This window comes from Nerophis lumbriciformis, linkage group LG01, assembly GCF_033978685.3.
Source record: "Nerophis lumbriciformis linkage group LG01, RoL_Nlum_v2.1, whole genome shotgun sequence".
NCBI classification, from domain to species: domain Eukaryota; kingdom Metazoa; phylum Chordata; class Actinopteri; order Syngnathiformes; family Syngnathidae; genus Nerophis; species Nerophis lumbriciformis.
The window spans coordinates 8,803,319-8,816,374 of NC_084548.2; the positions used below are offsets into that span (position 1 = coordinate 8,803,319).

The following is a 13,056-nucleotide window of genomic DNA, read 5'->3' on the forward strand; positions in this document are numbered from 1 at the left end:
AAACTTAGAATTTAATGGCAGGAACACATTGCAAAAAAGTTGGCATGGGGGCATTTTTACCACTGTGTTAAATGGCCTTTACTTTTAACAACACTCAGTAAATGTTTGGGAACTGAGGAGACACATTTTTGAAGTTTTTCAGGTGGAATTCTTTCCCATTCTTGCTTGATGTACAGCTTAAGTTGTTCAACAGTCCGGGGGTCTCCCTTTTGGTATTTTAGGCTTCATAATGCGCCACACATTTTCAATGGGAGACAGGTCTGGACTACAGGCAGGCCAGTCTGGTACCCGCACTCTTTTACTATGAAGCCACGCTATTGTAACACGTGGCTTAGCATTGTCTTGCTAAAATAAGCAGGGGCGTCCATGATAACGTTGCTTGGATGGCAATATATGTTGCTCCAAAACCTGTATGTACCTTTCAGTAAGTCTTCACAGATGTGTAAGTTACCCATGCCTTGGGCACTAATACACCCCCATACCATCACAGATGCTGGCTTTTCAACTTTGCGCCTAGAACAATCCGGATGGTTCTTTTCGTCTTTGTTCCAGAGGACACGACGTCCACATTTTCCAAAAACAATTTGAAATGTGGACTCGTCAGACCACAGAACACTTTTCCACTTTGCATCAGTCCATCTTAGATGAGCTTGGTGTTTCTGGGTGTTGTTGATAAATGTCTTTTGCTTTGCATAGTAGAGTGTTAACTTGCACTTACAGATGTAGCGACCAACTGTAGTTACTGACAGTGGCTTTCTGAAGTGTTCCTGAGCCAATGTGGTGATGTCCTTTACACACCGATGTCGCTTTTTGATGCAGTACCGCCTGAGGGATCGAAGGTCCGTAATATCATCGCTTACGTGCAGTGATTTCTCCAGATTCTCTGAACCTTTTGATGATATTACGGACCGTAGATGGTGAAATCCTTAAATGAGAAATGTTGTTCTTAAACTGTTCGACAATTTGCTCACGCATTTGTTCACAAAGTGGTGACCCTCGCCCCATTCTTGTTTGTGAATGACTGAGCATTTCATGGAAGCTGCTTTTGTACCCAATCATGGCACCCACCTGTTCCCAATTAGCCTGTTCACCTGTGGGATGTTCCAAATAAGTGTTTGATGAGCATTCCTCAACTTTCTCAGTCTTTTTTGCCACTTGTGCCAGCTTTTTTGAAACATGTTGCAGGCATCCAATTCCAAATGAGCTAATATTTGCAAAAAATAACAAAGTTTTCCAGTTCGAACACTAAGTATCTTGTCTTTGCAGTCTATTCAATTGAATATAGGTTGAAAAGGATTTGCAAATCATTGTATTCTGTTTTTATTTAAGATTTACACAACGTTCCAACTTCACTGCTTTTGGGGTTTGTATGACAAGAAATAAACCAGTCGTCTATAAGGAAGAGCAGCATGCCATGACTAAATGAATATATTTCTATGAGACTGACATCGAAGTATGACTAGCCACACAGCATACATTCAAAATGTTACATTAACAAGCTGGTCTTCTGTAAACATAGCAGCACATCATGCAGTGTCTTAATTTAGTCATCATTTTTCTGTGACAATGAAATCAAAGTACAGAGGTGCTTAACCACAGGGTGCGTATATTCTATATGGAACAAAAAATAAAGCCAGTCTTCGGGTAGGCATAGCAGCATATCATGCAGTGTCTTGACTAAAGAACTTTACTTTGCCTACAAATGCACAGCTTTGTTAGCAATACAAAACAAACACGAGTTGAAACCGAGACAAGACTGTAAGGGGTCAAGGATTGCTACGGACTCTTTTCCTGGATGAAAATAGTAATGATTATTATCAATAACAGCTGTATTACCGTATTTTTCGGAGTATAAGTCGCTCCGGAGTATAAGTCGCACCGGCTGAAAATGCATAATAAAGAAGGAAAAAAACATATAAGTCGCACTGGAGTATAAGTCGCATTTTTGGGGGAAATTTATTTGATAAAACCCAACACCAAGAATAGACATTTGAAAGGCAATTTAAAATAAATAACGAATAGTGAACAACAGGCTGAATAAGTGTACGTTATATGAGGCACAAATAACCAACTGAGAACGTGCCTGGTATGTTAACGTAACATATTATGGTAAGAGTCATTCAAATAACTAGAACATATAGAACAGGGGTGCTCACACTTTTTCTGCAGGCGAGCTACTTTTCAATTGATCAAGTCGTGGGGATCTACCTCATTCATATATATAATTTATATTTACTTATTTATGAAACATATGTTTTTGTTAACAAGTTAAAGGTGTTTAATGATAATACAAGCATGTTTAACACATATAGTTAATATTGTTAACAAGTTAAAGGTGTTTAATGATAATACAAGCATGTTTAACACATATAGTTAATATTGTTAATAAGTTAAAGGTGTTTAAAGATAATGCAAACATGTTTAACACATACATTTAATATTGTTAACAAGTTAAAGATGTTTAGTGATAATGCAAGCATGTTCAACACATATAGTTAATATTGTTAATAAATTAAAGGTGTTTAATGATAATACAAGAATGTTTAACACAGTTAATATTGTTAACAAGTGTTTAAAGATAATAAAAGCATGTTTAACACTTATAGTTAATATTGGTAATAAGTTAAAGGTGTTTAAAGATAATGCAAGCATGTTTAACACATATAGTTAATAAGTTAAAAGTGTTTAGAGATAATACAAGCATGTTTAACACATATAGATTCCTTTCTTTCATGAAGACAAGAATATAAGTTGGTGTATTACCTGATTGTGATGACTTGCATTGATTGGAATCAGACAGTGGTGCTGATAACGTCCGCATTTTCGAATGGAGGAGAAAAAAAGTCCTCCTTTCTGTCCAATACCACATGAAAGTGGTTGGTTTTGGGCATTTTATTTATCCAGCTTCCGTACTCCTTTGTATACACTTTATAAGAAATACATTGTTGGCAAACTCCGTAGCTTGCTAGCTTGTGCACGCCAGCTTTCTGAGACTCTTATTTTGGTAGCGCAGGCAGGATGAAGCAGAGCTTTTATTGTGCAACTGTGCAGTCGGTCTTTGGAGTTTTGACGACAGGTACGGCGCCAGAGTCTGTTGAAATAAAGTGTTTCTCGCCTTCCAGTCGGTAATTTTAATGAGCTGGCAGCAGCCAGCGTCATCTCAGAAGACCCTCGGGTGCCGTGAATGTCAATCAAGTGACGAAAGTGACGTCATAGTGAAGATTTATGATCGCTCATTTTTAGGACTATTTTTTTAATGCCTGGCTGGTGATCGACTGACACACCCTCCGAGATCGACCGGTAGATCGCGATCGACGTAATGAGCACCCCTGCTAGGGGGTCCAGGATTGCTATGGACCCTTTTCCTGGATGAAAATAGTAATGATTATTATCAATAACAGCTGTATTATCGTATTTTTCGGAGTATAAGTCGCTCCGGAGTATAAGTCGCACCGGCCGAAAATGCATAATAAAGAAGGAAAAAAACATATATATAAGTCGCACTGGAGTATAAGTTGCATTTTTGGGGGAAATTTATTTGATAAAACCCAAAACCAAGAATAGACATTTGAAAGGCAATTTAAAATAAATAAAGAATAGTGAACAACAGGCTGAATAAGTGTACGTTATATGAGGCATAAATAACCAACTGGTATGTTAACGTAACATATTATGGTAAGTGTCATTCAAATAACTATAACATATAGAACATGCTATACGTTTACCAAACAATCTGTCACTCCTAATCGCTAAATCCCATGAAATCTTATACGTCTAGTCCCTTACGTGAATGAGATAAATAATATTATTTGATATTTTACGGTAATGTGTTGATAATTTCACACATAAGTCGCTCCTGAGTATAAGTCGCACTCAACTATGAAAAAAACTGCGACTTATAGTCCGAAAAATAGGGTATTATTCATATCATCATGAATGACTAATGTATATGTTCTTTACCCAGATGGACTTCGAGGCAGCTGCCCAGTCAGTAATCATGGAAACTCTGAGGGAGGTCAAACGCTTACGTCCCAAAGCATTATGGGGTGTCTCCCCTTACCCGAGCTGCTACAACGGCGAACCCGCCCAAACTGCTTTAGCCAACTACACCGGCCAGTGCCCCCCTGCTGAGAAGACCCTTAACGAGGAGCTACTGTGGCTGTGGAGACGCTCGTCCGCCCTGTACCCTCTTCTGTCCCTGGAGAAGCTACAGGTGGGTGACGGGGGCATAATATGAGGCCAGTTCATGAATAAATAAGCGCATCTTGACAGTCATGTGAGATATGTGACATCATACCTGTTCTGCAGGTACAATTGCTCTCATCCTGGCCATTTTGTTCACAGGGTGGAACGTCCTCAGGGAGGCTTTATATGTCCAGTGAAATCCAGGAAGCTCTCAGAGTGTCCTCCCTGGCCGGAGCGACGTTCGATCTTCCTGTATTCCCACTGATCAACAGTGTGTACGCCTCCACCAACACTTTCCTGTCACAGGTGGGGTATCAGTGGGCTTTGGGCTTGCTTGCTTTTTAGCACAAAGATAGTCAACTCACTAAGAATGGTTTCCTTTTTTGGGGCGGTATAGCTCGGTTGGTAAAGTGGCCGTGCCAGCAACTTCAGGGTTCCAGGTTCGATCCCCACTTCCGCCATCCTAGTCACTGCCGTTGTGTCCTTGGGCAAGACACTTTACCCACCTTCTCCCAGTGCCACCCACACTGGTTTAAAAATGTAACTTAGATATTGGTTTTCACTATGTAAAGCGCTTTGAGTCACTAGAGCAGGGGTCGGCAACCCAAAATGTTGAAAGAGCCATATTGGACCAAAAATACAAAAACAAATCTGTCTGGAGCCGCAAAAAAATAAAAGCCATATTACATACATAGTGTGTCATGAGATAAAAATTGAATTAAGAGGACTTAAAGGAAACTAAATGAGCTCAAATATAGCTACAAATGAGGCATAATGATGCAATATGTACATATAGCTAGCCTAAATAGCATGTTAGCATCGATTAGCTTGCAGTCATGCAGTGACCAAATATGTCTGATTAGCACTCCACACAAGTCAATAACATCAACAAAACTCACCTTTGTGCATTCATGCACAACGTTAAAAGTTTGGTGGACAAAATGAGACAGAAAAAGAAGTGGCATAAAACCATACTTGCCAACCTTGAGACCTCCGATTTCGGGAGGGGGGGGGGGCGTGATTGGGGGCGTGGTTAAGAGGGGAGGAGTATATTGACAGCTAGAATTCACCAAGTATTTCATATATATATATACATCCTGAAAATATGCAAACAAATCTGTGTTTAGATAATTGATACTTCAAACTTGCATAAATATAACATGAATATAAGATAACTTGGCTTCTGAGAGCTTCAAATTGTAATGAATAAAATGGTAAAGTTGTTGATAAACAAGCAATTATTTTAATAATTAAATATGGTCATTTTAAATGAATTATTATGATAATTTAAAATTAGTTATTTCAAATGTGTTTATTTTAATGTACCGGTATAATTCTATGGCTGGATGTAATAAGGAGTCAGAAAAAATACAAATAAAAATACACTTAATTTTGATGTTTTCAGCAAAATATTGTAAAAATGTATTTCGTTTTTTTATTTTTTTATTAATAAATATATTTATTTTTAGGTAAGATAAACATAATAATACAATTTATCTCTAGTCTGGATGATTTAGTTCTTGTCACCCTGTTGTCCTCCCGTCTAAAAAAAGGCTGTCCTCACTCAGGAGCTGGAGGGGGCGTGGCCTCCAGCCCCGCTGAAAATCGGGAGATTTTCGGGAGAATATTTGTCCCGGGAGGTTTTCAGGTGAGGCGCTGAATTTCGGGAGTCTCCCGGAAAATTCGGGAGGGTTGGCAAGTATGCATAAAACACGTCCAAGAAAGTCGGAGAAAGTTATACATGTAAACAAACTGCGGTGAGTTCAAGAACCGCCAAAATTAGTAGGACAAAACGGCGCTCGCCAAATACTCGAATCAGTGAAGCATGTTTAATATAAACAGTATGCTTTATAACAATTAGGGAGGTTTGTGTCATGTTTGTCCTCCTACAGAAACCATATTAAAACAACACAAAAAATATTTTCCCCTGAACTTTTTCCATTTTTCATACATTTTTGAAAAAGCTCCAGAGAGCCACTAGGGCGGCGCTAAAGAGTCGCATACGGCTCTAGAGCCGCGGGTTGCCGACCCCTGTACTAGAGAAAAGCGCTTTATAAATATAATTCACTTTTATTCTGCAGGGGCTCAATTGCCTAACAGTTAGATGTTAAAGCAGCCATTTAATTAACAGGAACCCCCCATAGTTTCCGGGCGCGTTATCTGCAAAACACCATCTTGTTTGAACAAAAACAAGAAAGTCTTATGTGAGTCATAGCAGCATAGCATGCAGTCTCTTGATTAAAGAAGCTTATTTCTATGAGAACTAAGTCAAAGTACGATTTTGGGGCCTTAAGCAGATTTCTATTGGTTTGTTATTTTATTTTTTCACGATTTTTACACTTTTTTAATCCAACTTGTATTTAATTTGGTACATGTTTTGTACTGAAACAAATTCAAGGGAAAACATGCTCTAGAACAGGCGTGTCAAACTCATTATTAGCTCAGGGGCCTGCATGAGGAAAATCTGGACTATTAAAATCATGGCATTAAAAATAAAAAATAAAGACAACTTCAGATTGTTTTCTTTGTCTTACTTTGGCCAAAAATAGAACAAACATTCTGAAAATATTACAATTAAAATATAGAAAAAAACACCTGCAGCGGTAAAGTTTAGATCCATGAAGGAAGGAAAAAAGTGAATGAATGTTCATAACTGAATACATTTACATACATACAAATGTGTTTTCTTTTGTACTATTTTTTTTAATTAATTAACATTTATGAGAACCTTTTTCTAAAACACAATATAGAATGTGAGATATAACAGGATAATGCATACATTTATCATTTGTTTTCAAAACGGTTACAAAAAAGTGGGACCCCAAAAATGTACTTTGGGACACCATTTTTATGACTTGACGGGGTCCCTGGGACCCCACTTTGAAAATGATGGAGTATTAGTGCGTGCAAAACAGCAGCAGGCGGCTGTGGCTTGCGGGCCGGTTGTAATACTAATCAAATATCATCCCGGGGGCCATAGATCATTCATTTGCGGGCCTTGACTTTGACACCCCTGCTCTAAAATATAAATGTTTCAGTGCAAAATAATTTAAATTTTAACATCATTAAAACATAAAATCATAAACAGTACCTTAACACTGACCTGCATTTGAACCCGACACCGTCTGCTTTGTTGCCGTTGTTGAGTGTCTGTGCCAGCTAGAGCTCGGCAGAGTAACCATGTAATACTCTTCCATATCAGTAGGTGGCAGCAGGTAGCTAATTGCTTTGTAGATGTTGGGAACATGGTTTGTCGTGATCACAATACGCGGGAGGCAGCGTGTGGGTAAAAAGGTATCTAACACTTAAACCAAAAGTAAACAAAAGGCAAGTGCCGCTACAAAAAGGCATTACATCTTCGGGATGGCTATGCAAAACGACAAAACGAAACTAAAACTGAACTGTATGGCGTCACATTAGTGCCAAAAATCCGAGCGCATAAAAACTGTTATCGCGCGCTGATTCTCCACTCCGTGCGCGCGCGACGCCTTTTGCGCGCTCTCTGTGTACTCCTGGCATCTCTCCTCGCGCTGTCATGTTTCTTTTTGGCACTTTGGGGGCGGGTATGCTTAGACGGCCCCTCCTTTCTGATTGGTCAGGCGAAAAATGCTGAAAAATGCTCAGAGCCAATCAGAAGTATAGCAGGGCGGGTCATCGTCAATATGTATCAAGATTTACGGAGGAAGAAGTGGATAAAAAAATGTCGCGCGCTGATGAAGGTTATTTCATACCACATAAACACAATACAGGGTAATACAAAATGTGACCCAAATAAATAATAAGACAACAAACACCATAATCACATCTTTCAGCCAGAACTGGTCCACCAGCAATAACATCCAACCATAACATTACTTTATATTTTCACTTCTTCTTGAACATTTGTTTTCTAATTTATGGAATTTATTTTGATTCAGCCATACAATTAATGAAATAATCTTTGAATTTTGTTTTTAAAATGTTAAAAATAGCTTTTAATAATGTATTCTGAAACAGTTTAAAATAATCAGAGAACTGACTAACACTGACCCTACACAACTATGTTGCACAATTAAGTCTTTTTTTTTTTTAAAGCGAAAGAGGTAATTTCAACAGGTACAGCATCCTATGTCATATCTACATGTAATAAGATTTGTAACTAGGCAAACCGTTTGTAAATTGGTCGAAAATCGAGCAAGCTATGGTAAGTTAATTAGTACATGTACCATTGACATCAATGTAATGATTGAGGCTAGATGTCCGAGGTAAGATGGCTACAACGTTGCTACGCTGGAGAATGATTGGTCATATGAAAAATGCTCAGAGCCAATCAGAAAGGAGGGGCCGTCTAAGCATACCCGCCCCCAAAGTGCCAAAAAGAAACATGACAGCGCGAGGAGAGATGCCAGGAGTACACAGAGAGCGCGCAGAAAGGCGTCGCGCGCGCGCGCAGAAAGGCATCACGCGCGCGCAGAAAGGCACCACGCGCCCGCGAAAGGGTGTCGCGCGCGCGCACGAAGTGGAGAATCAGCGCGCGATAACAGTTTTTATGCGCTCGGATTTTTGGCACTAATGTGACGCCATAGAACTGGCTGCAAAGTAAACAAAAACAATGCTGGACAACAGCAAAGACTTACAGCGTGTGGAGCAGATGGCGCCCACAAAGTACATCCGTACATGACATGACAATCAACAATGTCCACACAAAGAAGGATAGCGTCCGCACAACTTAAATAGTCTTGATTGCGAAAACAAAGCATGTGCGTGGAATAGCGTTCAAGGAAGACATGAAACTGCAACAGGAAAATACCGACAAAACAGGAAAAGCCACCAAAATAGGAGCGCAAGTCAAGAACTAAAACACTACGCACGGGGAAAACAGCAAAAAACTCAAAATAAGTCACGGCGTGATGTGACAGGTCATGACAGTACACCTACTTTGAGACAAGAGCTGTACTGATGCATGCTTAAATTCATATCCAACAAGTGCGACGACTTTTTATTGTCTACTGTGTTTCATTTTTTAATGATTTCTGCTTGTAGTGTGCCTCCGGGTTTTTTCAAAGAAATAAAAGCGTCTTGGCTCAAAAAAGGTTGAAAAACACTGGACTAATCACACCGGTGACTGGCACCAAAATGATCATTTTGAAACATAAAAATGGTAGGAGTTTTCAATTTTGCTTCCAATTCGTCCGGTCCTCTTTTCAGATTAGGTAAATAATCTACAATAAAAGGTAAAATAGTAGCTACTTATGGACAGTATACTATTCAAAAAACATGCATTGCCTTGGTGGAAAACATAATACTACACCGTGTAGTCGTTTACTTCGGTGACAGACATTTTCACACCGTCTTTGCATGTTGTCCTCCTCCAGGCAGACCTGGTCAGCAGCATCGGGGAGAGCGCTGCCATGGGAACAGCCGGAGTGGTCATCTGGCAGAGAAGTGACACCAAGACAGAGGTTAGACATTGTCGCTCACTCAATAGAAGACATGTTGGATGGTGCAAAATCTACACGGTACAAGAACATTTATTTAAATAAAAGGGTTATGCACAATCACATTGGACATTCTTAAAAATCAATAGAATATTAATAAGCATCAATATTTTGAATTTACTCACCTTTGACCTCATTTACCTGGCTCTCTAGTGTTGGGCCTCCTTAAAACAATAGTTATTTAATCTGACTTAAGGATATGTGAAATGGTAACAAGGAGCATGAAATTAATAGATCTTTTACTTACACAATTGTTGGACCTCATCTTCACCTCCTAATAATCAATAACAAGGAACATGTTCCTCTTTGTCTGATTTGACCAAATGTAACTCATTATCCAACACCATCTGTTGGACCTCCTATAAAATAAACAGGAGTTATTTATTTCAGACTGGAGTGAAACACACTTTGAAGAAAGGATCGACAAGGAAAATTAGTTAACTTACCTGATTTTTTTCCCCCCCCTGATCTATGTTTTTGTGTTCGTCCTATAAAAATCAGTTGGGCAGCCGATAAAATCAATAGAGTTATTGCTTTGTAGGAAAAACAATAAACTTTGACTGTTGAAAAAAGATCTGAAAATGTTGACTGTTGATCATCTTCAATAAATGTGTACCGGTATATATATATATATATATATATGTATGTGTGTATATATATACTGTATATACGCATATGTGTGTATATATATATTATATATATATATATATACAGTATAGGTCAAAAGTTTGGACATATCTTCTCATTCAATGGGTTTTCTTTATTTTCATGACTATTTACATTGTAGATTGTTACTGAAGGCATCAAAACTATGAATGAACACATGTGGAGTTATGTACTTAACAAAAAAAGGTGAAATAACTGAAAACATGTTTGTAAATTCTCGTTTCTTCAAAATAGCCACCCTTTGCTCCGATTACTGCTTTGCACACTCTTGGCATTCTCTCGATGGGCTTCAAGAGGTAGTCACCTGAAATGGTTTTCACTTCAGAGGTGTCATAGTTTTGATGCCTTCAGTGACAATCTACAATGTAAATAGTCATGAAAATAAAACTAATTGAAACTTTTGGCCTGTGTATGTATGTGTGTATATATATATATATATATATATATATATATATATATATATATATATATATATATATATATATGTCTTAATAAGGTTATCCAAAAAATAGTGCTCGATACCGTAGTAGAGCGCAATATATGTATGTGTGGGAAAAAAATCACAAGACTATTTCATCTCTACAGGCCTGTTTCATGAGGGGGGGTTCCCTCACTCATCAGGAGATTTTAATGGGAGCATTCACATTCCATGGTTTATATAGGGCACAGAGTGGGTGGGTACAGGCTGGCGTAGGGGCGTGGTGATTGGCTCATGTGTTACCTAGGAGGTGTTTCCGTCTGTGGCGGCATGCTGTTACAATTTCGCTGCGCTTGTTGAGGGATGACAGGTCTGGACGGTAAATAATAAACAGTTTCTCTTTCAAGCATAGGTTGCATCTTTTATTACCACTATTGTAAGGTGTGCTGGATGCAAGAATTTGCCATGTTATTGAATATTCAACATTATTGTCTTTGAGGTCCCAAATGTGTTTGCTGAGTTCTGTGGTATTCCGCAGGTTTTGGTTCCTGAAAGAAGCCTTGTGATTGTTCCATCTGGTTTTGAATTCTCCCTCGGTTAATCCTACATATGTGTCGGATGTGTTAATGTCCTTGCGTATTACCAATCTAAGGTAATACGCAAGGACATTAACACATCCTGATTGTTACATCTGGTTTTGAATTCTCCCTCGGTTAATCCTACATATGTGTCGGATGTGTTAATGTCCTTGCGTATTACCAATCTAAGGTAATACGCAAGGACATTAACACATCCGACACATATGTAGGATTAACCGAGGGAGAATTCAAAACCAGATGGAACAATCACAAGGCTTCTTTCAGGAACCAAAACCTGCGGAATACCACAGAACTCAGCAAACACATTTGGGACCTCAAAGACAATAATGTTGAATATTCAATAACATGGCAAATTCTTGCATCCAGCACACCTTACAATAGTGGTAATAAAAGATGCAACCTATGCTTGAAAGAGAAACTGTTTATTATTTACCGTCCAGACCTGTCATCCCTCAACAAGCGCAGCGAAATTGTAACAGCATGCCGCCACAGACGGAAACACCTCCTAGGTAACACATGAGCCAATCACCACGCCCCTACGCCAGCCCGTACCCACCCACTCTGTGCCCTATATAAACCATGGAATGTGAATGCTCCCATTAAAATCTTCTGATGAGTGAGGGAACCCCCCCTCATGAAACAGGCCTGTAGAGATGAAATAGTCTTGTGATTTTTTTCCCACACATACATATATATATATATATATGTGTGTGTGTGTGTGTGTGTGTGTGTGTGTACATATATACACACATATATGTCTATATATATATATATATATATATATATATATATATATATACATACATATATGTGTGTATGTGTGTGCGTGTATATATAATAATGTGTATATGTTATGATAGAATATACTTTCAATGACAGCTAACACGAACCATCCAAATTGCTATTATTATATCTGCAATGAAAACCCAGACAATAAATAAAGCACCAGAAAAAGGAAGCATGTGCTGACATGTTTGTCTGCCCGTCCCCAGAGAGAATGTCAAGACCTGGCAGAGTTCATCCGCAAGGTCTTGGGACCTTACTCCATTAACGTAACCACGGCAACAAGGCTCTGCTCAGCCTCCCTTTGCCAGGGAAAAGGCAGATGTGTCCGTCAGAATCCGGACAGCTCCGCCTACCTCCACCTCCCACCGCCTCCCGACGTGACGGAGAAGGTGACAGAGAAGGTGAACAATGGTTACACATCGCTATGTTCCAATCATGACCATCGATACTCAATAGATTCAAACAACGAACAAGTGAACGTTTCTTTATTTGTATTCAAATTCAGTCTGATGATACCCTGGCTCTAAATAATGGTGGTGTTACTGAAAAAGATGAATAATTCTTTAGTCAGGACAGTGGATGATATGTTGCTTGCCTACATGCCTCACTGACTATTTTCCCAAAACCTGGATTCATTTTGACCCCAAATTTGTGAACAAATCGGCTATGGCTTAGATAATACTTACAAAAGCTGACCTGGGGGAAAAAAATGCTAATTTTGAGAGAGTGCATGATATGCTTCCAGCCCAAAAGAGGAGTAGATTTAAGTTATCGCTTTCTAGTCATAATACAAGCAGAATGTGTTGCTCGCTGATACATACTGTGGTGTTCTGTCATTGTTCCTAATCTGATGTCATATTTCAAATATGTTTGGGTAGTTGAAATATGCTTCCTTCATCAATACAATGCATGATAGGCTGCTGTG

The 13,056-nt window shown here is 38.9% G+C and overlaps 1 protein-coding gene and 1 long non-coding RNA gene across 4 annotated transcripts in view; both read left to right on the forward strand.

Moving 5' to 3' along the window:
- The window catches only part of LOC133615792 (uncharacterized), a 517,593-nt gene that overhangs the window by 107,348 nt on the left and 397,189 nt on the right, over positions 1–13,056 (forward strand). The gene's annotated exons all lie outside the window — the stretch shown is intronic.
- The window catches only part of LOC133615729 (hyaluronidase-2), a 98,840-nt gene that overhangs the window by 77,428 nt on the left and 8,356 nt on the right, over positions 1–13,056 (forward strand). For 2 of the 3 annotated variants that reach the window (XM_061974528.1, XM_061974530.1), the window contains 4 exons: positions 3,965–4,213; positions 4,345–4,491; positions 9,540–9,626; positions 12,338–12,532. In XM_061974528.1, the coding sequence (XP_061830512.1) occupies positions 3,965–4,213; positions 4,345–4,491; positions 9,540–9,626; positions 12,338–12,532 (678 nt within the window). The remainder of the gene's footprint in view (positions 1–3,964; positions 4,214–4,344; positions 4,492–9,539; positions 9,627–12,337; positions 12,533–13,056) is intronic. The other variant, XM_061974531.1, reaches the window with a different exon arrangement.